This window comes from Tinamus guttatus, unplaced genomic scaffold (assembly GCF_059628265.1).
Source record: "Tinamus guttatus ecotype Peru unplaced genomic scaffold, ASM5962826v1 Tinamus_guttatus_pri_ptg000287l, whole genome shotgun sequence".
Classification (NCBI taxonomy): domain Eukaryota; kingdom Metazoa; phylum Chordata; class Aves; order Tinamiformes; family Tinamidae; genus Tinamus; species Tinamus guttatus.
In genome coordinates this window covers 7,609,170-7,632,619 of record NW_028288821.1, presented here as the reverse complement: position 1 = coordinate 7,632,619, position 23,450 = coordinate 7,609,170, and the positions used below count along the sequence as shown (strand labels likewise).

General features: G+C 35.5%; 1 protein-coding gene across 3 annotated transcripts in view; it reads left to right on the top strand.

The window, feature by feature from the left end:
- The window catches only part of STAG2 (STAG2 cohesin complex component), a 36,264-nt gene that overhangs the window by 10,051 nt on the left and 2,763 nt on the right, over nucleotides 1-23,450 (top strand). Inside the window, exons 7-33 of one of the 3 annotated variants that reach the window (XM_010226258.2) lie at nucleotides 502-653; nucleotides 1,680-1,753; nucleotides 1,884-2,007; nucleotides 3,138-3,236; nucleotides 3,334-3,413; nucleotides 3,879-3,986; nucleotides 4,583-4,694; nucleotides 5,021-5,138; nucleotides 5,861-5,964; nucleotides 6,859-6,951; nucleotides 7,148-7,237; nucleotides 8,072-8,275; nucleotides 9,815-9,885; nucleotides 10,159-10,246; nucleotides 10,350-10,430; nucleotides 12,096-12,188; nucleotides 14,656-14,830; nucleotides 15,231-15,370; nucleotides 16,496-16,597; nucleotides 18,608-18,756; nucleotides 19,285-19,413; nucleotides 19,741-19,946; nucleotides 20,373-20,562; nucleotides 20,650-20,763; nucleotides 21,347-21,473; nucleotides 21,609-21,686; nucleotides 22,983-23,336. In XM_010226258.2, coding sequence (XP_010224560.2) covers nucleotides 502-653; nucleotides 1,680-1,753; nucleotides 1,884-2,007; nucleotides 3,138-3,236; nucleotides 3,334-3,413; nucleotides 3,879-3,986; nucleotides 4,583-4,694; nucleotides 5,021-5,138; nucleotides 5,861-5,964; nucleotides 6,859-6,951; nucleotides 7,148-7,237; nucleotides 8,072-8,275; nucleotides 9,815-9,885; nucleotides 10,159-10,246; nucleotides 10,350-10,430; nucleotides 12,096-12,188; nucleotides 14,656-14,830; nucleotides 15,231-15,370; nucleotides 16,496-16,597; nucleotides 18,608-18,756; nucleotides 19,285-19,413; nucleotides 19,741-19,946; nucleotides 20,373-20,562; nucleotides 20,650-20,763; nucleotides 21,347-21,473; nucleotides 21,609-21,686; nucleotides 22,983-23,003 — 3,122 coding nt within the window. In that variant the 3' untranslated portion in view covers nucleotides 23,004-23,336. Of the gene's footprint in view, nucleotides 1-501; nucleotides 654-1,679; nucleotides 1,754-1,883; nucleotides 2,008-3,137; nucleotides 3,237-3,333; nucleotides 3,414-3,878; nucleotides 3,987-4,582; nucleotides 4,695-5,020; nucleotides 5,139-5,860; nucleotides 5,965-6,858; nucleotides 6,952-7,147; nucleotides 7,238-8,071; nucleotides 8,276-9,814; nucleotides 9,886-10,158; nucleotides 10,247-10,349; nucleotides 10,431-12,095; nucleotides 12,189-14,655; nucleotides 14,831-15,230; nucleotides 15,371-16,495; nucleotides 16,598-18,607; nucleotides 18,757-19,284; nucleotides 19,414-19,740; nucleotides 19,947-20,372; nucleotides 20,563-20,649; nucleotides 20,764-21,346; nucleotides 21,474-21,608; nucleotides 21,687-22,982; nucleotides 23,337-23,450 lie in introns of those variants that run through there. The other 2 variants (XM_010226259.2, XM_010226257.2) reach the window with 2 other exon arrangements.

The window sequence follows — 23,450 nt, the reverse complement described above, 5'->3', positions numbered from 1 at the left end:
ACTAGACTGAGGAGACAAAATTGGCACAATCTGTTAGCGTAGCTTGTCTAAAGTATTTCCTTTAGAAGGAAAAATCCTCTTCTGCTATCCTTGAGGTTCATTGCTCAGGTAACATCATTTTGTTAACTGATTTTAGTAATGGATTCCTTACCACGTTTCTTGGGGTAGGCAGTTTTATCTGTCACCCTTATTGTGGGAAAGCATATGTACTGCTCAACAGTAATGCTTATGATATTACAACTTAACAGAAGGAATAGGATAGGTTCTTTATCGGTTATGTTAATAAGTAATAGTGTGAAAACTGTAGTTTGGATAAATTAATAGTATTTGGTAAGACAGTCCTCAAATCCTAAACCTGGTTTATCTTTAAATTTCATTGAATATATTCCACAGTGTTGTTTTAAGTCTGAAAAATATGAATAGGAGGATTTGGTATGTTTGCTTATTAGCTTTCTTTCGTTAGGTAAGTTCACTAATAATTTCCATTCTTTTTTTTTAAAGCAATGAAACTGATGACTGCTTTAGTGAATGTGGCATTAAATCTTAGTATTAACATGGACAATACACAACGGCAGTATGAAGCAGAACGAAATAAAATAATTGGAAAGCGAGCTAATGATAGACTGGAACTCTTACTACAGAAAAGAAAGGAGGTTAGTGTAATTGTGCAGCTTTATGGTGTGCTTTATGACTGCTGGAGGCATAGCTATTAGCCTTTCCGTTTCATTCTTTGAATTGTACATTTAATGTTTGAAAAACTTAATGAGTTTTAAAGGTGATTCCGAAGTTTTATTTATGCAGAGGAAAAATGTGGAACTTCAGATACTAACTTCATAGTACAGTTAGCAGGAGAGACTTGCTAACTTTCTTGACTAGTGTTTTAAAATGAGTTTTTTTTTTTCTTTTCTTTAAAATTCTGCAAGAAGTTTAAAAAATTTCCAGGCAAATAAAAATTTTATTTCTTTGTATCAAAGCATTGTGTATACCACTTAGCACCTCATTTGCATGTCTTATTCTAGTGTTGTTACCCCAAGAGGCTGGATCATCTTATTTTTATTTTTATTTTTTTTTTAATATATCTTGATATTCTCAAATTCAGTTCCTCTGCACTTCCCTCTTCAATTTCAGCCTTTTTTTTCCTTATCTAATGAAATGATAGGTGGGGAGGAAAGAGGTCCTTAAAACAGTATGTGAATCAAATTTTACTGCTTATGCAGACACGAAAAAGTACTTCCATATATTGTCTGTTTGGTTATAAGTTGCTCAGGGTACAGAACAGTCTGTCTATTATAAACCTTAGAGCAATTGGGTATTTTTCTGAAAATATATATTCCTAAAAACATTACACATATGGTAGAAATTTGCTTAAGAGTTGCTAATTGTAAGTTTAATTTAAAATAGATTTCCTTATAAATAATTGTGTCAGAGGCTTGAAAAAAGCTAAAACATCTGTCACAGTTGAAGAATAGTTATCCGGTGATCAAAACTATCAGTATTCCAGACAAATTCCTTAACTTGTAACATTCTACTGTGCAACTGATCTGTGAATATTAATCAAGATGGAGAAGGGATTTAATGGTCCTACTTGTTAGCTTACTTTCCTTTGTCTAACACCAACAACATTTGATCTGATTGTAAAAGTGCTGCTCAGTTTTTAATGTTTTTGTTCATTCTTTCAGCTTCAGGAAAATCAGGATGAAATAGAAAACATGATGAATGCAATATTTAAAGGTGTTTTTGTGCATAGATACCGGTAAGGTGTTCTTTTCTTTTTCTGTGAAGTAACGTATAGATTCATTAATTTATTTTAGAAGCTTATAATAAATTATTTCTAATTATCCATCTCCTTGATCTTGTTTTTCCCTCTACACCCCTCCCAATAGAGATGCAATTGCTGAAATAAGAGCTATCTGCATTGAAGAGATTGGAATATGGATGAAGATGTATAGTGATGCCTTTCTCAATGACAGCTATTTAAAGTATGTAGGATGGACTATGCACGATAAGGTAAGCTGCCTTCAGAAGAAACAGCACCATCAGGCTTCAGCCAACATGATTAGTCTTTGGTCTTACCACACTAGGTTCTGCTCTGTTAAAAGCACTGACTCATAAGAATAATTGCTTTGTTAGTCAGAAATACTGATTTTTATATATAGATTTAAATTGTTTTAGGAAATAAATGAAAAATTTTAAGGAAATAGCTTTTCCTCTTTTTTGTTTTCTTCCTTTCATTTTGCTGATGCAGCCCTCTGTTCGTAATGCTAAACTACTTACATTTAGTGCATTTTGCGTGGAATAACTTAGTCACCTTTTCAGACTGTTTTTCTGTTTTGCTAAGAAAGTTTTTAGCCTCCTCAGCTTACTGTAAAAACCTCCATGTAAGAAGAAGTCCTCTTTAGTACTGGCCAGCATCATACACTGTTAATTATCAGCTAGAGATTATTCTCTGGTAGGAGTGGCCAACAGATGCAGTTAATGAATGCTGTGTGATCTGCTGTAGAGTCAGCCGGTCAGCTCAGGTCTTGCAGTGAAGACTTTAAGCTGTTGACTTTGCAGTGAAGAAAATGGGGGATGATCACACATGTTCATTGGTTTTGCCTCAAAGAACATTAACCTCTGGCAGGGTAGTGATAAGAAATTGCATGGGGGCGGCAATAGTCAGTTGTTCTAGATAGCTGCAAAACGTATTGAAAGCTATGCATTAAAATATGTTCTTCGATAAAGTAGAACCTGTGTTTCAAGAAAAATACTTGTCTTAGTAGCTACTTTGTAATTGTAGTACGATAAAGGACTTCAATTAATGATATAGGTGTTGAGAGTTTTAGCTGGAGTGAAAGGAAATGCATGGAATTCTACTTAGAAACATCTGGAGCATTTAGAACATATCCTGAGAGAATGAAAAAGGTGCATTTTGATTTGCATAGTAACTAATTGCATTGAGACTTTTTTCCTTCATTGGCTTATTATAACACAGGGCATGTTCTTATGGCATTAACGTTATTGTTGATAGAATAACTGGGCAAAATTATATCTTTGTCTCCAAATTAATTCAGTCTGTAACAGGTGAACTCTATGATTTAAAGATTGCATCTGTATCCTATACTTAACTTTTAATCCAGTTCTTAATTTTATTTTAGCAAGGGGAAGTAAGACTCAAATGCCTAACTGCTTTGCAAGGACTTTACTATAATAAAGAGCTTAATTCCAAATTGGAACTCTTCACCAGTAGATTCAAGGTTAGTACCTTCACGCTTTCTGTAAGCAATATAATGTTTTTGTAGTTGTTTTTTCCCTTTCTTTCCTCTTTGAAAATACTTTCTTTTTTGTTCTTAGGATAGAATTGTATCTATGACTCTTGACAAAGAATATGATGTTGCAGTCCAAGCAATAAAATTACTCACTCTTGTTTTACAGTAAGTATGTGTATCTGACCTATAGCAAATATTAAAACATTCTTCATATTTTCGGTGAGGACAATAACTCGACAGAATTTAGATAAAGTCTGAAAAAAATACATTCTGAAACTATTCTTGCTGGGACACTGTTGCTCACTATAGTTAAGTATGTGAAAGGGCTAAAATACAGCAAGTCTCCTTAATTTGAAGCTCTTGTACAAGATTTGAACCGAAAAAATATGGCATGTACTGAATATTAGACAGTAATTAAACTTTCAACAAACACTCATACTTTATCAATAGTTCTCAGTAATTTTGTTTAGGAAGATGTTGGAGCAAAGATACCTTGTTTTTTATTTTTTTAGGACAATATTTTAAATTGAAAGACTTAAGCTCACCTTCATTTCCATCTGTATTATTAGAGTTCGTGTTCTTCAGAGTCAGCCTGTTTTTTCTCTCCATTCCCTTCTCTCTCCAACCTAGGAGTAGCGAAGAAGTTCTGACTGCAGAAGACTGTGAAAATGTCTACCATCTGGTTTATTCAGCTCATCGGCCAGTAGCAGTTGCTGCGGGGGAATTTCTCTATAAAAAGTAAGGAGGGGATTATAGTTAGGTTCTTTGTTCATTCTTCTTGTAGATTTTAGAGTGCATATTAATACTGTGATTCTGGTGATCTTTAAGAAAATAAAAACCTGAATACTGAAGTGGACTTGAGAATTAACTTTTATAATATAGTGCTATTGTAGTTCTTGAATTGCCCTTTTTTTTTTTTTTTTTTTTCCTTATTGGGAAATCACAAGTAATTTTGAAGCCTGTACTTCAAAAGTTTGTACCTGCAGTTTCCATCTACTAAGTTTCTGATTTCCTCCAATATTTCTTTTGCTATTTTAAAGTTTTGTGGGGAGATTCAGTCAATGTAGTTTCCTAAAGGGGAACAGTCAAAAGCTTCTGCAGTTATCACTATTTGCTTGTATTTTATGATAACATGTTCCATTGGAAAGAATCAGTGAAATGTCAATTCAGCCAAATATAAAATTATTCAAAAGACAGTTGGCCCAATTTTCGGGGGTGGGAGAAGAGAAGGAGAAGGGTATGTAGAGCCACATGGCAATGTCTGTAAAAACATTGTCTTGATGTGACCTGACTGTTGTGAAGATAACAGTGCCCTGAAATAATTTGTTTCTTAGACTTTTCAGCCGGAGAGATCCTGAAGATGATGGAATTGTGAAAAGGAGGGGAAGACAAAGTCCAAATGCTAACCTTGTGAAGACATTAGTGTTCTTCTTTTTGGAAAGTGAAGTAAGTAGAGTGTTTCATGGGTTAGTTTTCCTTGCTTAAAAACAACAAGCCTGTGTGAGTTTACCACCAGGACTTAGATAATCTAAGGGACTTCACCACCGGCATACAAAAGTGTCTTCAAGGATCTGTCAGTATTGAGATATGAGCTCTGCTATGACAAATACTTTCTTCAATCTTCATGATATTCTCTAGTTGAAAATAGAGATGTTGATTTAGGAACCTAGTAACAGGAAAATTCCCTTGCAGAAAAATTGACTGTTGTAGCAATTTCAACTTTATTACTGGTTAAGAATAATTTTGTCTTCTCTTTTTTGATTTTCCTTTAGTTGCATGAACATGCTGCTTATCTTGTGGACAGTATGTGGGACTGTGCAACAGATCTTTTGAAGGACTGGGAATGTATGAACAGTCTTCTGTTGGAGGAGCCTCTCAATGGAGAAGAGCGTAAGATTTTGGTGGATCCTTCTGTATATTGCTATGCGCTTTCCACTACCCTTTATTCATGAGGAGATGTGTGGATTTATCAGTGTCCGTATATTATCTACTTTTTTGCATGGCTGTTATAACTCACTAATACTAATTATAAAACATTAAAGGAGCTCACTTCTGATATGAAAGTGAGGTGCTTAAAAAAAAAAAAAAAAAGATAGAGGAGCGAATATGTGGTGTTCAGTTGCTTTGCTGTTTCACACATTTAGGCTGTGCCTCTGACATTGGAGAAGCTGAAAGTTGCCTGTGAAACTGCTTCATTTATTGAATGTTAAAATTATCGTATGGAAAAATTGTGTGTGTGTGTGGGGGGGGGTGGTTTGGTTTTTTGGTTTGTTTGTTCATTTCTTCCCCCCAAAAGGGGCATAACCTTTTTTTTTTTTTTTTTTTTTAAAAAAAAACAACACCTCCATAATGAAAAGGAACTGATAGAAAACTTGATATTTGCTTCATCCTTTTGTCACTCATCCTATCTGATATCCTCAATTCGTGTGTTTTTCTATGCTGTTTTCTGTGCTTCATGGGTGCTTCTCTTGTTTGTTTTCTCCACCCCTGACACACACAGACCTATTGGCCCACATGCTTGTCTTTTTAACTAGTATATTTTTGTTCTTAGATACTAATACAACTTATTTATTTGTCATGTTCTGTATTAACTTGTGTTTCTTAAATTGCAGCCCTAACAGATAGACAGGAAAGCGCACTGATTGAAATAATGCTTTGTACAATTCGACAAGCAGCTGAATGTCATCCTCCTGTGGGAAGAGGAACAGGGAAAAGGGTAGGAACTAAAAGCCACTTCTTTAGAAATGTGGGAATGGCTAGCTGGGGACAGTGTGGGAAGAAAGAAAAGGTTGTAGGTTGTTGCTGTTAAAGGGAATGAATTCAAAAGTTCAGATTCAGTCTCCATAGCTGCCAGTATTTGACCATTTTGCTTAGTTCACTTTTTCAGGATTGTGGCGTGTGCTGAATTTTGTACAGTAGTTTGTACTACTATATCTGTTTTTACTCCTAAAGGTAATTAATAACTAGTTTTAGGTATTGGTTGGAAAGAAGAAAAACATCCTGTGCTGGGAAAAGCTAAAATTATTTCCGATTTTAAAAATAGCAGTAAAATGAGAGAGAGGAGTTATATACTACACAGTCTCTTTGAAAGGACCACAGTCCAGTTTGATGTTTCCTCTGATTGTGTAGTGTTTGGGCAGCCCAGTCTTACTGAGGGGCTACACAGAGATGGGAGATTATTTCAAAGGTTATGCAGTTTATTTGTATATGAAGACCTCATTTGAGTGTGTATTGAATAAATATGAATTATTAAAAATCATAAGTAATCTGAAACGTTCCTGTTCTGTCACTGTCATAAACATTCTAATCATGGTCTTTGCTCTAAGAAAGATACATTATCCTTTTGTTTTAGATTGTCACTTTGATTTTCAAAGTCATGTTAGGTGTAACTTCAAATTGCATTTTGAGTTGTAAAATTCTTGTATTGACCTTTTTGAGGCAGCCTCATCATTCATGAGGGAGAGCATGATTAGTACATTGTACATAACAGAATTTTACATTGATATTTTATAATGATTTTGGGAGATCTATATAGATAATTACAATTTTCTTTGAGCTAATGAAACTTTATACTGTTAATTGTAAAATATTTGCAATAATTGTATTTTAGGTGTTGACGGCAAAGGAAAAGAAAACCCAATTGGATGACAGGACAAAAATTACAGAACTTTTTGCAGTTGCACTTCCTCAGTTGTTAGCAAAAGTAAGTTTAATTCCATTTCTTGCTGATGGGCTGTTGTTAAAATGTTAACCAAGTAGTATAGTATAGTTTCTCTAGTTACATGATTTGCCTAACTAATGTTGGTTTTATTGATGTGTGGTTATTTTAAGACCAACTGTACTGTTGGAGTGTGTCTGATATTCTTCAAATTAATCCTCTTTTCTGTTGAATTTTACAGTATTCTGTAGATGCAGAGAAAGTCACCAACTTACTGCAGTTGCCACAGTACTTTGATTTGGAAATCTACACAACAGGGCGACTAGAAAAGGTAATGTCACTTAACTTGAAAGAAACATACGTTTAAACGTTCTTACTGAAAACTTTCCAGTTTCTTAGCAGTGTAGGCTCAGGGTTTTTTATGTCAATGTGACTTGCTTTACTGTAAACCTCAGGGAGAATGAGGCCTGAACTTCACAACATTGCTTGTCTCCTTTTTGTAAAGAGCCTGAAAGCTTTCTAAGGCCTCTCTGGGTTGCTTTTAACAAAGAAAAACCAAAGAACGTCACCAGTATTGCATGAAAAAAGTTGAAAAATACTATATGCTGAAGCAAGCAATATCCTGCTCTGAATTTATCAGCTGCGGTAATGAAGTTGGTGTAAGCTGCTCTTGCCTTTTCTTCCTCCTTCTCAGATGCACCATTTCGCAGAGCTGCAGTGTGAAGAAGCAAGTAGCTGAAAATCATTAGGGTCAACAAAGTAATAAAATATTTAGTTGGTAGCACAGCATAGAGGTGAAAAAGAACAGCAGTGAGGGGAGGCATGTTAGAGCAACTGACGTTTGCATTAGTGCCTGAAACCTGAGTGTTATGAAACTAAATCTTCAGCTATCAGGACCGTGTATAAACACTTGTGTGGTAGGAGACAACTGAATAACAGACAAATTTGTCATTGTGAATTCATGTTAGATAAAAACATACTGATAACTTATTTGTTTATTTTTTAATATAGTAAACTTACTTTAACAAAAATAAAGCAGGAGCCTTTGATAAGCTCTCACTTCATTTTTGTTAAAATAAAGTCACTTCTTTCTGAAGTTTAACCAGTTTTCTAGAAGTATTTTTAATAAATTTCTCAGCTTTTAAAATTGATTTTTTTTTAACAGCATTTGGATGCCTTACTGCGACAAATCCGGGATATTGTAGAGAAGCACACAGACATAGATGTTTTGGAAGCCTGTTCAAAAACTTACCATGCTCTCTGTAATGAAGAATTCACCATCTTTAACAGAGTTGACATTGCAAGAAGTCAATTAATAGATGAATTGGCAGACAAGTTTAATCGACTTCTTGAGGACTTCCTGCAAGAGGTATTAAAATGTGCAAGATCATAATTTCCTGCCCTTTTAAATATTTCCAGTGTGGTTGTTTATTTATTTATTTATTTATTCTTTCCTTTGCAAATCAGTGAATTAGGGATGTGAAGTTCACTCTGACTTTCAAAGCTTTTGGGTCAAGTATAGTAATATCGTGGTATCATCATTGTGATATGTGAACTCATATTACTCTTCTTGTAATAGGGCAGTGGTTCTTTAATCTCCTATTAGACGAGTATTGGGAATTTAAGAAAAAAATTAGAGGAACAATGAAGCTGCTTAGATGTTTCATCTTCTAGATTTCAAAGCTTACGTTATTGAGAGAAGTAGCTTTGTAGTTCCAGTACCATTCTCTTCAGCTGTAGTAGTGGTGCTAGTCTTGCCCATGATAGCATAGTGTTGTTCATAAGAGAATAACAAAAACCTTTAAATAAAAATTATTAAGATTCCCCCTGCCTTCTCTGTATGCATACAGATGCAGTTAATAACAAAAAAGCATTTCGTCTAAATGGTGTATTAATTAGAAGTGTATGAAACTTCCATTCCATTATTTAACTTCATTCTGTGAGCCTCTTACATTCAGACAAAAACCTGTTTCTTTTTGTGGTGGAATACAGGTTGGTAGCATCTCTGTGACTTCTTTTTTTCACAGTTCTGAAATGCAGACTTATTTTATTGAGCTTGGCTTCTATTCCCCAGGCTTACTGGCCTGAACTAGGATGCTGTCTTAAAAGTGCTAGACATACATGGACTGTGAGGAGAAAAGAGGTGCATAGTAATCCATTAATGCCCCCTTTGTGAACCAAGGGAGAACCAGGAATTTCTAGAGGTGAAATAAGATGTTAAAATATTGAATATCGAGCTGGAGGAAAATTGCAAATACAAATCAAGTTCTGCAAATGCAAAAGTGAAATAGTACTGTTGAAAACCCATGGCACTCTGGTAAGACAAGATTTTTGCAACTACAGAGTGTAAGATCTATTGGACTTAAGGTGTTTCTTACATAATGATCAAGATTTTTCATTATCTCAGAGAGTTAATATGTAGATTAAAGATTACCCTCTGACTTTTGAATCGTTTTACTGCTTTTCTTGCTACAAGTGCAAGTTCACGAGAAAGTTTGAGGGGAGAAAAAAAAAAAGAATAAAACACTTTCTTTGTCTCTCTAAGGCTTTCATCTCTGATTAATATAAGATTTGAGGTACTGGCCCATGGCTCATCCAGTCCAGTATCTATTGTCTGATAGTGGCCTCTGCTGGATTCTTCAGAGAAAATTGAAGCACCTAAATAGAACATTATATTCAGATGCTAGATTTCTTTATTTTCCTATATAGCATGCTTCTTCATCTTTCTTCAAAATGTGAAGGCTGATTGCTCTTTAAGGACTGTTTGGGATGTGCGTTGTGTGTCTTTCTCTCTCAGAATGTCTTAATTCCAAAAAATATGCATCATTTATAAATATTAAGGTACTTTTTATTTAGAGTTTGCTTAGGATACTTGTTTGCAGGATTCTTACAATCTGATTATTATTAGGGAGAGGAACCTGATGAAGATGATGCTTATCAAGTCTTGTCAACATTGAAGAGAATCACTGCTTTTCACAAGTAAGTAGACTTACCTTTTTTTTTTATTGTTATCTCTAACTCATTGCAACTATTCTTTTTCTATTCAGTGTGAACAGCTGAGTGTTGTGCATAATGTGACATTTTGAATAAAGAAGTTATAAGATTGCATGGACATTCATATGAAACTGGAATATTTAGTTTGGGTTTCTTATAGGGCAGTTTAGTAGTTAACATCAAATCAATATTATATTGCAGAAAAAGCTTAATAAAATGTTAGTTGTTACATCTTTGCCTCATTTCTATTATTTCCAGTGCTCATGACCTATCAAGATGGGACTTGTTTGGCTGCAACTACAAGTTATTAAAAACTGGCATTGAAAATGGAGACATGCCAGAACAGGTTTGTAGTTGAAATGTGCTTTTTAGTTGCAGCAATAAATAACTTTTACTACTACTTTTTATCAGCCTCCTTAATCTAATACTTTTCATCTTCTTGATTGCAGATTGTTATTCATGCACTGCAGTGTACTCATTATGTAATCCTTTGGCAGCTAGCAAAAATTACTGAAAGCAGTTCCACAAAGGTAGGCCTTGTTCCAGTCGTACTGGTGAATAAGCATTTGCACATACCTGCAGTGTCATCAAGTGGGAATTGTGATGGAAAGGATTAGTATTCACAATTTATAATGTAGTAAACAGTTCACTGACTGCATGAATGTAGTTGGAAAATTGCCAGGTGTTCTCATCCCCTTCTCCTTCCAGCTCTGCCACTGTCTTGTTTCCATTCTATCTGTGATGCGGTGCTGCTGGTTGCTTTCCGTGGGGCAGTGGCTGTTTTACTTTGGCAGTCACGTGCTTTTGAAGCCCTTGTTCACTTGTTGGCTTCAGTGAGAAGCTCTTGTTCTCCTTACTTCAAGTTCTGTAGAGCTTTCCCTCCCCTAATATTTGTAGTCTTTGTAGTAAAATTTGTAATATTGCGGTCCTTGAGAAGATACAAGCCCAGGTTGCAACTTTCAGATACAGAATTTTTCTTCCAAATAAAACTGTAATTACTATGCACAGAAGCTGGCATTGGAAAAAAGATTAGTAGGCATGTTATACACGTGTACTACAGCTTATATATGTTTGAGCTGAAGGACAGCATCGTTTATTAAATGAACTAAGAGGTCAAAAGGGTGCAAAAATTGTTCTTAATAGAAAGCAATTCTGAATGCTTAATGACAGTCAAGGTAGGGTTCTGAAAACTCAGAATTCTTCATCAGGATTAGTTTCATATGTAACTAATTTATGTCAAAAAAAAATATTTTTCTGTTTTTTCTTGGCAGAATCATATACAAAAACTATAGAATTGAGTCTCTTTAATCAAGGGCACAAAGCGAAAATGCAGCTTTCCTTTTCAGACTAAGCTCAGGAGAAGTGTGTGTGTGTGTGTGTGTGTGTGTGTGTGTGAAGGTGGATGGATGTGATCATTTTTCAAATCTCCTTTTTGGATGTTCTTCCTTTGGACTGATGCTGGCTATACAATTATTCTGTTGTCTTTTAAATATATATGAAATACAACACATCTTCTCTGGTTTCATCTGGGCTGGAATCTTCACTATGTGATTGATAGAATAATTGATAGAATAGAATTGATAGAATAACCAGGAGGTAGGGCACTAGATATGTACTACATAGGTTTATAATAATACAGGATACTTTGTACCAGTTTGCCTGTATTATTTGCTCACTTACCTAGTTTTTGGAAATTATTGCATCATTAAGCTACCTTTTTATAGAAGATGAAAAATACCTAATTCCTACCTAACATTTTCCTTTTTCATCTCCAAGCAGAGATGTGTGTGTGTGTGTGTGTGTGTGTGTGTTGTTGTTTTTTTTTTTTTTTTTTTTTTGTACTTTACTATTAAAATGGAGCCATGAACTATTATAATAACAAACAGCTATGCAAGGTTCATTTTCAGGGTTGAAAGTACAGGTGTATATGTAAAGGAGACAAAGCTTTGTGCTCTGAAAACTTCTTTTTTTCCTTTTAGCTGACTTTTTTTTTTTTAACTGCCATTTATATTTCTGGTAAGTAGAGCTTGATAAAAATAAGAAAGGTGCTGCTTTTAGTGAGCTTAACTAAGATGGTGGACTTGGTCAAAACCACTTAGGAGGTCTGTAATTGATAGCTCTGTGAAGAGATATATGCTGTGTAATTAATTTAAAGATGAAAAAGGAATACTCATTTGAAATTCTTCTCTTTGCAGGAGGATCTCCTACGCTTAAAGAAGCAGATGAGAGTATTCTGTCAGATTTGTCAACACTACCTGACCAATGTAAACACCGCTGTTAAGGAGCAGGTCAGTGATTGTTACTTATCCAGTCTTTTTATACTTTTGTGCTTGTAAGCAGTTTAGAAATACTAGCAAGAAGAACTTTGCAAACTTATGTAGCAGTGTGGTGCAAGTGCCTTGGATGCTTATGCTTAGTATCCTATGAGGCTACACGTGCACTGTACATGTATATCTTATTTAGGGAGGATTTTAGAGTCAATTGAAACATAATTCTAATAATTTTACATAGTGTAAATTATTATCCTTAACTGGCCACGTGTGTGGCAGCAGCATCCAAGTTAGTAATTTAAGTGGGATAATTCCATTTCAAAATTCTTGCTAACATGGGTTTGCACACATATCTTCAGTAGAGCTTGAGAGCCTCAACTTCAGAATTAGGGGATTAGTTATTTGAGAGTGGAGTTTTCTGTTTGTTTTTGAATGCTTTTCCCTTTCCACATTGCACTGTGGTATGTAGGTGCCCAGGCACTCCAAGCCATTTAATAATACGACCTTTCCCCTCCCTCGATAAACCTGTGCATCTTCGTGCACTTTCTGCCTACCTTCCGTGTTGCTGCATACAGAAGGTACACACTTCAGTTCTTCAGCATCCTAGGATTTTGAGGGTCTATAGATCAATATAAAAAGGATGGGTACTTACCACATGTGTGTCAGTATATATGCACTGTAACTAAAGGGATTTTATAGTAGAAAAATGGTGTTTCTTTTCTGTGGTCACCCTCCTATATAATCAGTCACATGCTGTTCAGCTACTGACAGTGTTGCTTAGAGGGAATGGGAGGATATTCTAGCAAGTGCTTGGTAGTCCCAATAATGATGTACTGCTCAGAAACAATGCGAGCACAGCTTCAGATATAATACGCTGGAACATTGGATAAAGCTTGAGACTTTGTTTGGATTCTAGCAAATTGTATTCTGAGGGCTTTTTACATTTTACATTTTTTTTGTAGTCAGTCACTCATATAGTCGTCATACAGCGATGCAAGTGAAGTATCTGATGTCTCAGTAAGAGACAAAACTGGCTTTCAAAAAAGGAGAACGCAGGTGTGAGAGTTCGTGGGTGTTTTTTGATTTTGTTTGTTTGTTTTGGTTTTTCCTATTGAAAATGAATTAGGACATTGTCTTAAATATTTGCTTTGAATTCTGTAGGTAAATGGGTTGGAGAAAAAGGTTGGGCTCTAGGGGTTGGGCCTCTTCCAGCTCCAGTTAGGACATTTGTAGGAGTTACAAATTCCACTGAAGAGCAGAAGTTATTGATAGCAGGACAGTTATAAGGAAATCCCTTGAACAATGTTCATAATGCTAAAATGAAAAATTAAATTCTCTGTGTATAGGAGAAGGCCCAAACTCTCTTCCAAGTATGCTTTTTCAATTAAACAACTAGAAAGCCTTTTAGCTGCAAAAGATAAAAACTTGGCTGAGCTTGAAGTTGAAATCTAGTCCACTGAATCACAAGTGCAGCTTCTGAAATTCTGCTTGCTATAACAATGGTCTTTTCTTTCTGGAGCTGAATAGGTATGCTTTAAGTCTAAGAGCTGTCTAGTATCAAAGCTGCAAGGTGGAGGATGTGAAAGTGCAAGCAGCGTTATTCAAGTTCTGAGAATGTCTATTTATAACTACAGTTTGGGTCTGTATAGGTCCAGGGTAACTAAGACTACAGCCTGGTGACTGATTACTGGATATAAAACTAAGACTGCAGAGAGGTAGTCACATAGGCCGCTGATGTGTGCCACAGGATTCTGCTTACTCCCTATAATCTTGTGAAAAGAGGCCAGGACTTGAGGAGAGCCTATGTATTTCCTTGACTAACAAATTGGTAATGTGTCTTGAGGTGTTTGGGAACAGATCTGCCTGCTAGAATGGAAGTAAATAGGCCAGCGGCAGTGAAGAAATGAGGCCTAGTACTAAGCAGTGTAAGGTTAACCAGGCCTGTTAGTTTGAATGGAAGTCTGGTTACAGATATGTTCAGAGCTTCTGGAGGAGTGGAGTACAGAAGTTTGATGTCAGATATGCAAGTTTGCCAACAGAACAGAGGCAATTGCCTTATTTTTAAAAGCAAAGCAAACTAGTATTTGAAGGAATTGAGCAGCCTCTGCTGTCTTTACAAATGTAATCAAAACCATTAAAAATAGTGGAATGTGCTCTGGTTGGTATTTATGTAATGTAACACACTTCAGGCAGAATTTGAGAGACTCAGGCTACTCTTGATTTAGTCTTAGAATATTTTGATACTCAGTTGGCTTAATTTCTGTGGTGTTTTTACTTACAGACCCAGTTTCCATACAGCATTGTTGTATAAGAAACTCATTTTGCTTGTTGGCCTGTTCGGTGAAGTAAGACTTGAAGGCCTGTGTACAGAGCTGAGCTCCAAATAAGAATTTTGTCGAGAAGAAATACAGTATTCTCTATTTGAATAAATCAGAATTAAGATCCAGTTTCTAAGCAACTATTTACTCAGATTTCTTTTTAATAGGCTTTCACAATTTTATGCGATGTGCTGATGATCTTCAGTCATCAGATTATGACAGGAGGACGTGATATGTTGGAGCCACTTGTTTACACTCCTGATTCTTCATTGCAATCTGAACTACTCAGTTTTATTTTAGATCATGTCTTCATTGATCAGGATGATGATAATAATAGCGCAGGTTTGTGTAAAACTTGTTTCCCTACTTTATATTACTTGCCTAACGTATTTTGTGTGTGGATTCAATTCTGTGGGGTTTTTTTGTTTGTTTGTTTGTTTTGTTGTGTTTTTTTCCTTTTTCCTGGCCTGGAAGTGTGCATGAGCACTGAGGGACGTTTATCTTTTAAATGTCAGCAGCTGACTAAGCATTTTACATTTGGGAGGTGTATCGGATAATCTGGGTGAAGTCTTGGTTTAACAGGCTTCTTTTCAGAAGGACAGGCTTGTCAGTAGACAGTGAAATGTGTTGCTGTCAGAGATGTGAATCTCTGAATCCTGATCATTAGCCCATATCACTTTGCATAGCACCTAAATATGAAGTATTTGAACGTAATGTTTTTCGTGTTCTGAACTCTTTTCAGATGGACAGCAGGATGATGAAGCTAGCAAAATTGAAGCGTTGCACAAAAGAAGAAACCTACTTGCAGCTTTCTGTAAACTCATTGTATATACTGTGGTAGAAATGAATACTGCTGCAGATATTTTCAAGCAATATATGAAGGTACATAGGATGCCTAGTTGCGATACTTCATAAAAATATTTGATTTTTTTAAATATTACTATTTATATTTTACCTTAATAAATTTCAAAATGTGAAGACTACAAAAGTCCAAGTAATAGTTTGTAGGCTTCTAAACTATTTTTCCATAGCAGGTGGGGGTACCTGGTTGAAATAATTCTAAAATTCAGGTCTGGATGATGGTGGGGTGGGACTTGACAATTGTTTATACTTCTGTTTCTAGTAGATTATTTTTATTTTAATCTCAAATGATTATATATCTTTACTTTGGTAATACGCTTAGCATGTTTTTAAAGAATCTTAAAGAGATCAACCCAGTGTTTAGCTGTATCAAATAATTGCAACTTAAGTTTTTCAGAAGAGGAGGAAAATAGTACTGGTTTGAGAGTTTACAATCTTCTCCAGAAAAAAATGTAGTATTTATATCTGTTTCTATCTTAGTTCACTGTAAAATCCACTCTTGGCACTAGGAACTCACAACTGCACAATGCTATGCATTCTGTTTTTGTGAACATGGTAATACTTTGCTCCTTTGTGATACTTCTTTTTTTTTTTAAAAAAAAACCAAAAAACAAACAAAAAAACATGCTTGGCTAGCCTGCTTTTGTCTGACTGTCCTATACGTATTTTGAATCATTTAATAACTGATTGGTCTTCAGTGAACCTTATTTTCAAAACCAAGCAGGCAGTTGTCTTGATGACTGTGGAGCTCTCTCTAAATGCTTCTTTTCAGTGGAAAAAATGGAATTTTCCTAACAGTCGTAGCATTACTGAAAAGTTTGGATCTAAATCCTGTACTTTAAAGGGGTCAACATTTGTCCTTCACAAATGAGTAATGAGCGTGGAAGATAAACAGGTCATTCTGCCACTGAAAATTTTGAACAAGTCCAGAAATCTTCCAAGGGGTTATGGGTATTGATCATGTGGGGGATATTTTAGAATAAAATTTTCATAATGGTTTAATCACAAACACATTAGTATTCCTCTCCAAATTGTCTGAAGTTTTTAAAGAAGTCTAGCCCAAATGTCATTTTCTGAAGAGTTAGGTAATTTTAACATTTTCAACTAGAATCAAAAGTTAACCTATTGTGTTTGGATTTTTCCTAGTATTACAATGACTATGGTGATATTATTAAAGAAACGATGAGTAAAACAAGACAAATAGACAAAATCCAGTGTGCTAAAACACTTATCCTTAGCTTGCAGCAGGTAAGAATAATTTACTTGTAATTTTTTATGTATGAAATTCCATACTGTAGAAGATCATGTTCTTTTGTTTAATAGCTAGAGTGAGAAATTCCCGTAGAAATTTACCTGGAAGATAGGGTGGATAGATTTGAAAATAATGTGTTTTCTGCAACTATATGTAAATCTGCTAGAGGTTTTCCTGTGCTTTTCAAACTTTTATCCTAATGAAAAGTGTGTGGGAAGGGTGATGAATGTGAAATGGAGGTAGTACATGATAATTTCTTATTCTGTAACAGTAATTTGAATCATATATACAGAAATGTATTATTACAGATAAAGAGGAAAAAGTATTTCCTGCTTTTCTTACAGTGCCTGTTCTAAGTAGTAATGAGAATTTTTGGTCGTTTAGTATTTCTTGATGTTTGGTGGGGGTTTCATGCATCTTTAGATTAAAAACATAATTTAATGCATTCTACAATAAATGACATTACTTATGCAGAAACCTGAGGAATCCAGTGGAGATCAGAGTCATATTTCTCTGCTCACATAAGTCATCTGCGTGAATATTGCAGGAGGGAAACGATCAGAGCGATAAAGCCATTGTTCTGCAGTCCACTTTAATCCAACATAGATATGCACTGTTGTTAGACGGAACAATGTCCCTTAATTTGTCCCTTCTCCCACCATTTGATGTCAGCACCAGAATTCATTGATCTGGTTGAAAACTAACCCCAAAAATATTTTTTGAGTTTATGGAAAACTCTAATCTGGTTGATTTAATATTATTGCCAGTATAAAGGAGGAAGAGAACTTTGCTTTTGACAATAGCATGACTTTAAGTATCTGGTAAAACTGCAGCATGAAATACACAGCTCCTTTTTTTTCTCCTTTTTTTTTTCTCCTTTTACAATTTTTGATGACTTTTCAAGTTCACTTTTTTTGTCATATCAGAAAATATTTTACTTAAATTTCCATAAATAAACCTGCCTTTATATTTCAAAGGACAGGCAGAGGAAGTGGGCTTAATAGGCACAGTAACACATATAACAGAGAAGTAACACAATCCTGAGATTCAGGAAGAAGAGTAACATGAAGTGTCCCGAATATTGTCATTAAAATAAATAAGAAGAAAACAAAAGAGAGACAGGCATTAATTTTAAACATGTAAACTAGTGCTTTTCCAGAACTTCTTAGGAAAGGAACATATCTAAGAGGAAATACTAGAAATGATAGTCAATAAAGGGAGTAGTGAATTTGCACCAAGCTGTACTGGTGTAAAAGGCAACACGCACCACTTAAATATGTTTTGGCCCAAACTGTTAATAAAAAGTTAATGTGTATAGCCCCAGTTAATTCTTTATTAACTGTGCTAAGTGTGAGAGAAAAAATTGAAAGATCAATTGTTTTAGAGAGTTAGGGTCAGATTCAGTAGCATGGTGAAAGGATTGATCAAAGGACCAAAAAAAAAAAAAAGTTTGGCATGTTCAGCTTTGCCAAGTATTGATGGATAGTAACAATCTGAGCCTCAGCGGCAAAGCTTCTAATTTTTTTGGCAGCTTCCCTGAAACCTTGTTTTCATGTTAGATTATTTCCATTATATTTCCAGTTGGAAAAAGCACAAAAAATGAGGTAGAAATCAGTAGTTGAATTAGTCTTTGCAAACTGCAGCAAAAAGGCCATGTGAGAATTTACCCTATTTATATCTTTTCTGTTAGTATACGGATCAGGGATTTTTATTAATTCTCAATATTCTCATCTCTAGAACAGTTTAGTTAGGAAATCACTGAAACCACTCCCATGCAGCAGACTTAGTTTGGCACGGACTTGGACAATGTTGACATTTCAAGGATTAACTCTGAAGTATAAGTATTCTTCAAGGGAAGCCCTGTTTGTCTTTCCTTTTTTGTCTTTTTTGGGTTGTCTAATTTGGCAATAAAAAACATTTTGAAACTTTTATCTCTGCCTAGTCTTGTCCCAGTTTAGCATAAACTTTCAATAAATAAAAATTTTCTCTTTTTTCATTTTGTACAGCTTTTCAATGAAATGATTCAAGAAAATGGTTATAATTTTGACAGATCATCACCAACATTCAGTGGCATAAAGGAACTGGCTCGACGTTTTGCTTTAACATTTGGACTGGATCAGTTGAAAACAAGAGAAGCTATAGCTATGTTACACAAGTAATTTGAATTATTTTTTTTGTAGATACTTCTTTGACTAACATGTTTCCAGTATCTCTTCAGTCTTTTGAAACTGGTTTCTTGATACAAAATTCGTCAGTGCTAAGAACCTTTATTTTGGCTGTGAGCTGTTTGGGAGCAACTGCATTGTCCCAAATGTAGACTAATGGTACTGTTCCTCAGCATCATTGCTGAAGACTGTAATGACTGTAAATGACCATATTGCTGCTATCATGAAAAGCATTAATGTCTTATCCGTAACAGTAGTGACTCATCCACTTGATTATCAGTGGTTGTATGTACAGAAAACTTGAATTATGAGAATTATGAAGCATGACGTCTAAAGGAGTGCATCCAAGTTCAAATTGTGAATAGTGTTGGTATTGTAAGAGTATAGCAACATTTAGGAACTTGAGATGCTTTCTTGAAATAGGGAATTACTGTTTGCTTGCAGCTTAAGAACTTTCTTTCGTTTTGGGCCTTGTATAGCTTAGTTTCTTTTTTTCTTTCTGTCCTTTTTAACTGTAGGGATGGCATAGAATTTGCCTTTAAGGAGCCTAATCCACAAGGAGAGAGTCATCCACCATTGAACTTGGCATTTCTTGATATCCTGAGTGAGTTCTCCTCCAAGCTTCTCAGACAAGACAAAAGAACAGTGTAAGTATTTTCTTAATATTTTTAGTATTTTATTTGTAATGACAAATATCAGAAAGCATGTGCAGGTATTGCATTCACCTAAAGCATCATCTTTGGCGCATAAGACAATTTTAACTTGACAAGTCAGTTGAGCATAATCACAAATGGTAAATTGTTTTTATCCTTGTTCTCAACGTTTATGGTGAATGGAGAGAAAATATTCTGAACTTGCTCATCAGAATTCTTCAAATAAAAAAGAGCCTGTGGTGTTAGTGTTTTCTTGTCTTCACATGTGAACATCTTCTTACCAGTATTTTGCATCTTTCTAATTTCTTTTTCTATTTAAAGGTATGTTTATTTGGAGAAGTTCATGACCTTTCAGATGTCTCTACGAAGAGAAGATGTGTGGCTTCCTCTCATGTCCTACAGAAATTCTTTATTAGCTGGTGGTGATGACGATACTATGTCAGTCATCAGTGGAATCAGTAGTCGAGGTTCTACAGTAAGAAATAAGAAAACAAAGCCAGCAACAGGGAAACGGAAAGTACCTGAAGGTTGCAACTTATCTTTTTTTTAAAAAAAATTTGCCAGGGTAGATATTCAGGAATTACATTTGATAGTCCTTATTTTTGATAGCTTGAGTGAATTTGTATGCTTTAATGTATTTTTTAATAGCATAACGTCTGTATGTGCGCGTCTTGGTGAAAAATTATTCATCTTGGTAGACTAAATAATGTGACTCTGATCCACAAAATGAAATTAAGGAACTATCCTACTTAAAGTTGCAGTACATAGAAGTATTCTATATACTTAAGTCAGCAGTGATAGAGTAAAGCCTTTTAGGGCACACTTCATGTAGGTATCAGAAGGTAAATAAGTTGATTCTTGGTAGGCAGAATGCATGTGCATTAAGTCATAGTAAAATGTTTAATTTTCAGCTAATTCGAAAGGACTTACTAACACCCTGTGTTTGCTTCCAGCTGAAGAAAGCAGCAGTAGTGACGGCATGTGGCTGAACAGGGAGCAGACAATGCACACGCCAGTAATGATGCAGACGCCTCAACTTACTTCCACGATAATGAGGGAGCCTAAAAGGTTGCGACCTGAAGAGAGTTATATGGGGGTCTATCCTATGCAGCCTGAGCACCATCAAGCTCCTCTCGATTACAAGTACGTAGAGATAAATAGATCTGCTTTGTGCTAGCACACACACGCAAAAACAGTTCTTGTTTAAAATAGAATAATGGTCTTTTTAAGCACGCAAGTAACGTGGATGTTGGCTCAAAGGCAACAGGAAGAAGCCGCACGACAACAACAGGAGAGGGCAGCGATGAACTACGTCAAGCTGAGAACCAACTTGCAGCACGCTATGTGAGTAGAGAATGAAATGTTATTTCAGTGGTTTAGAGGGGGGAAGAGTTTCTTTAATGTTACTTCTGTATCCCTTAAGAGGGATACATGTTCTAATTTTCAAGTAGTGTTTAATCATGCTAATTATGATGGAGCAAGAGGGGAGAATACATGAGACTGGGGTGTTAAATCGCTTTAATGTCTCTGACCGGCACTCTGCATACATCCATGGAGGAAAGCGATGGTACAAGTGAATGGGGATGCATTTAGCAGAATAGATTAATCCCTTGGGTCAGTTTACCTCTTTCTGGAATTTAGTTGAGAACTTAGATGTTAGCTAGTTGTGAACTTCATACTAAAGGTAACTGGGTGTACAGACTGGCGTGGGTTTTGTCTAATCTGAGCTGTCAGTAAGGTGAGGAGGAATACTTCAGTACCAGAAGTCCAGTTGTATACATTGATTATTATGCAACTCTTTTGTAGACCTTTCCAATTCAAAACCACAAAAAAAAACTTTGAAATCTTCCAAATAATAAGTGAAGATGAAGCTAGGCCTGTGTCTCTTAGATGAGCGTTGTCCGTTTTGCTTTCTCTCCAAATTCAGTCGACGTGGCACGAGTCTAATGGAAGATGATGAAGAGCCAATTGTTGAAGATGTGATGATGTCATCAGAAGGGCGAATTGAAGATCTCAATGAAGGCATGGATTTTGACACCATGGACATAGACTTAGTAAGAAACTTGCTTGGCTTTTATGGGATTTATTTTTCTGTCTTTTAAGTAAGATATTTAAATAACTTATTTTGTTACAGAAACAAGAAATAATTCCTGTTGATTTCTTTGCATTTGCCTACTTTTTTTTTTCAGCCGCCATCAAAGAACAGGAGAGAAAGAACAGAGCTAAAACCAGATTTCTTTGACCCCGCTTCAATCATGGATGAATCGGTAGGTTAACATCTGTAAGAGGAACGTACGTAGAGTCAAGTTTACCCTTACTTAAAATTTTAAGTTAAAAAAAATCAATAGGTTTTAGGTTGTCCTAAAACATTTCATTATTTTGACACACTGGTCTGTTGGTTGAAATATTCTGTGCTGTAATTTGGTTTTATAAATTCTAAGTAGTTAATATTCTGGAAGTCTTAGACTAGAGAGGAGAATTACCCTGCTCATACTGAGATTTTTGCAATTTTTATATATTTTTTGTTGTTGTTCTTACTACTTTATATGTAGATATCAGAAGCTTTTGAATCTAAGAAGAGAATACATCAGTGTGGCAAAGGCCCTTGCAGAGAGGTTCATAGGGAACAGCTTTAAATAAAATGCACACACATGACATTAAAGGCAAGTTTCATGTTGTGATGACTTAATTCAAGTGACTATCTACCAGTAGATAGCTTGGGATTTTTTTCTTTAGTTAATATGTTAAATTCTGTTCGTAAGTAAGGTAATAGAGAAAATAGATATATGGATAACTGCTTATGGAGATGAGAGGTATGTTTTTCTTTCCATATAAAGCTTTAGGTCCAAACATCTGAAGCATGTAGTTTCTGCTTGCAGTTGCCCTTTTTTTCCGTCTTGATAATATTATCTGCAGTCTCTATTCTCCTTTTAAAAATCTGCATGAGGGATCCTTTCTGTCTTGAACCACTTGTAATGTATGCAGCCATTTTTGACCTTGTGTAGCTGGTACAAAATTACACTGGAAATAACGAGCTGCAGCAACCCCGCAAAGGACAGTACAGCAAGGCTTCCGGGGAATCTTGGACAGCTTGGTGGAAATTGGAAGACTGTTACATGCTTTTACAGTATTATTGCAGCATGAAGCTTTTCTTGTTATGGGGGAAAGAAATCTTAAATGCTGTTTTAAATGCAGATCTGTTTATTTTGTACCAGTAAGCATTTGTTTTAGTAATGATGAAAAAGGTTAGGTGTGCATCTAGCTTTTGTGTGTTCAGTTTTGCAGTAACACATAGAAAGTATATCTCTTGTTTTCTTTCTGGTTTTGAAATACAGTTTCCCTCCCCTTTTTAATTTTAACTAATTGGTCTGTGAAATGCCAGTCCTTTTTAGCTTTTCCTACAGTGATTAAAGTTTAGACAGCAACATTTCATTGATTTCAGAAACCTTGCAGCTTTTCAGTTTCTAAATTAATTAAAAGTAGTTCAATAGGTTTACTGTAAGCTAGAGTTCTTTCCTGTTACTTTTCCTCATTCTTTTTACCACCATCTCATGTGAGCCCAGAATTTGCTAGGCACTTCTTAGCTGCAGTTTGGAAGTATCACCACATGATGGCAGCTGGTTACAGTCACATTGCTCTGCAAGCTTTTGGAGCCTGTTGAGAGACATGCTAGCAATTGTCCTGCCTGTGTGTGCCAGGCGAACAAGCTGTGCACTATTTCTCTGCAAGGAGGAAGCAGTGGCGCGCTCAAACACATAATAAGTTGGTACGGTCAAAGGGGCGTCATCTAGCAAATCTTCCCAGTCAGGACACAGGAAGGTGCTTATCCTGGACCCAGGACTGCGTAAAAACAAGAAAGACATAAAGATATATATTTTGGAAGCAGATAAATATGAGCGACGATCTTTAACTTTTTGGTATTCAGGAGAATTAAGTCTTTTATGTACCTCTATTGCACTTTCTGAATCTTCAGTCGTATAAAAGGTAGAACAGTTACAAGTTCTGGATGTTTCTCTTTTGGCCTTTCAGTG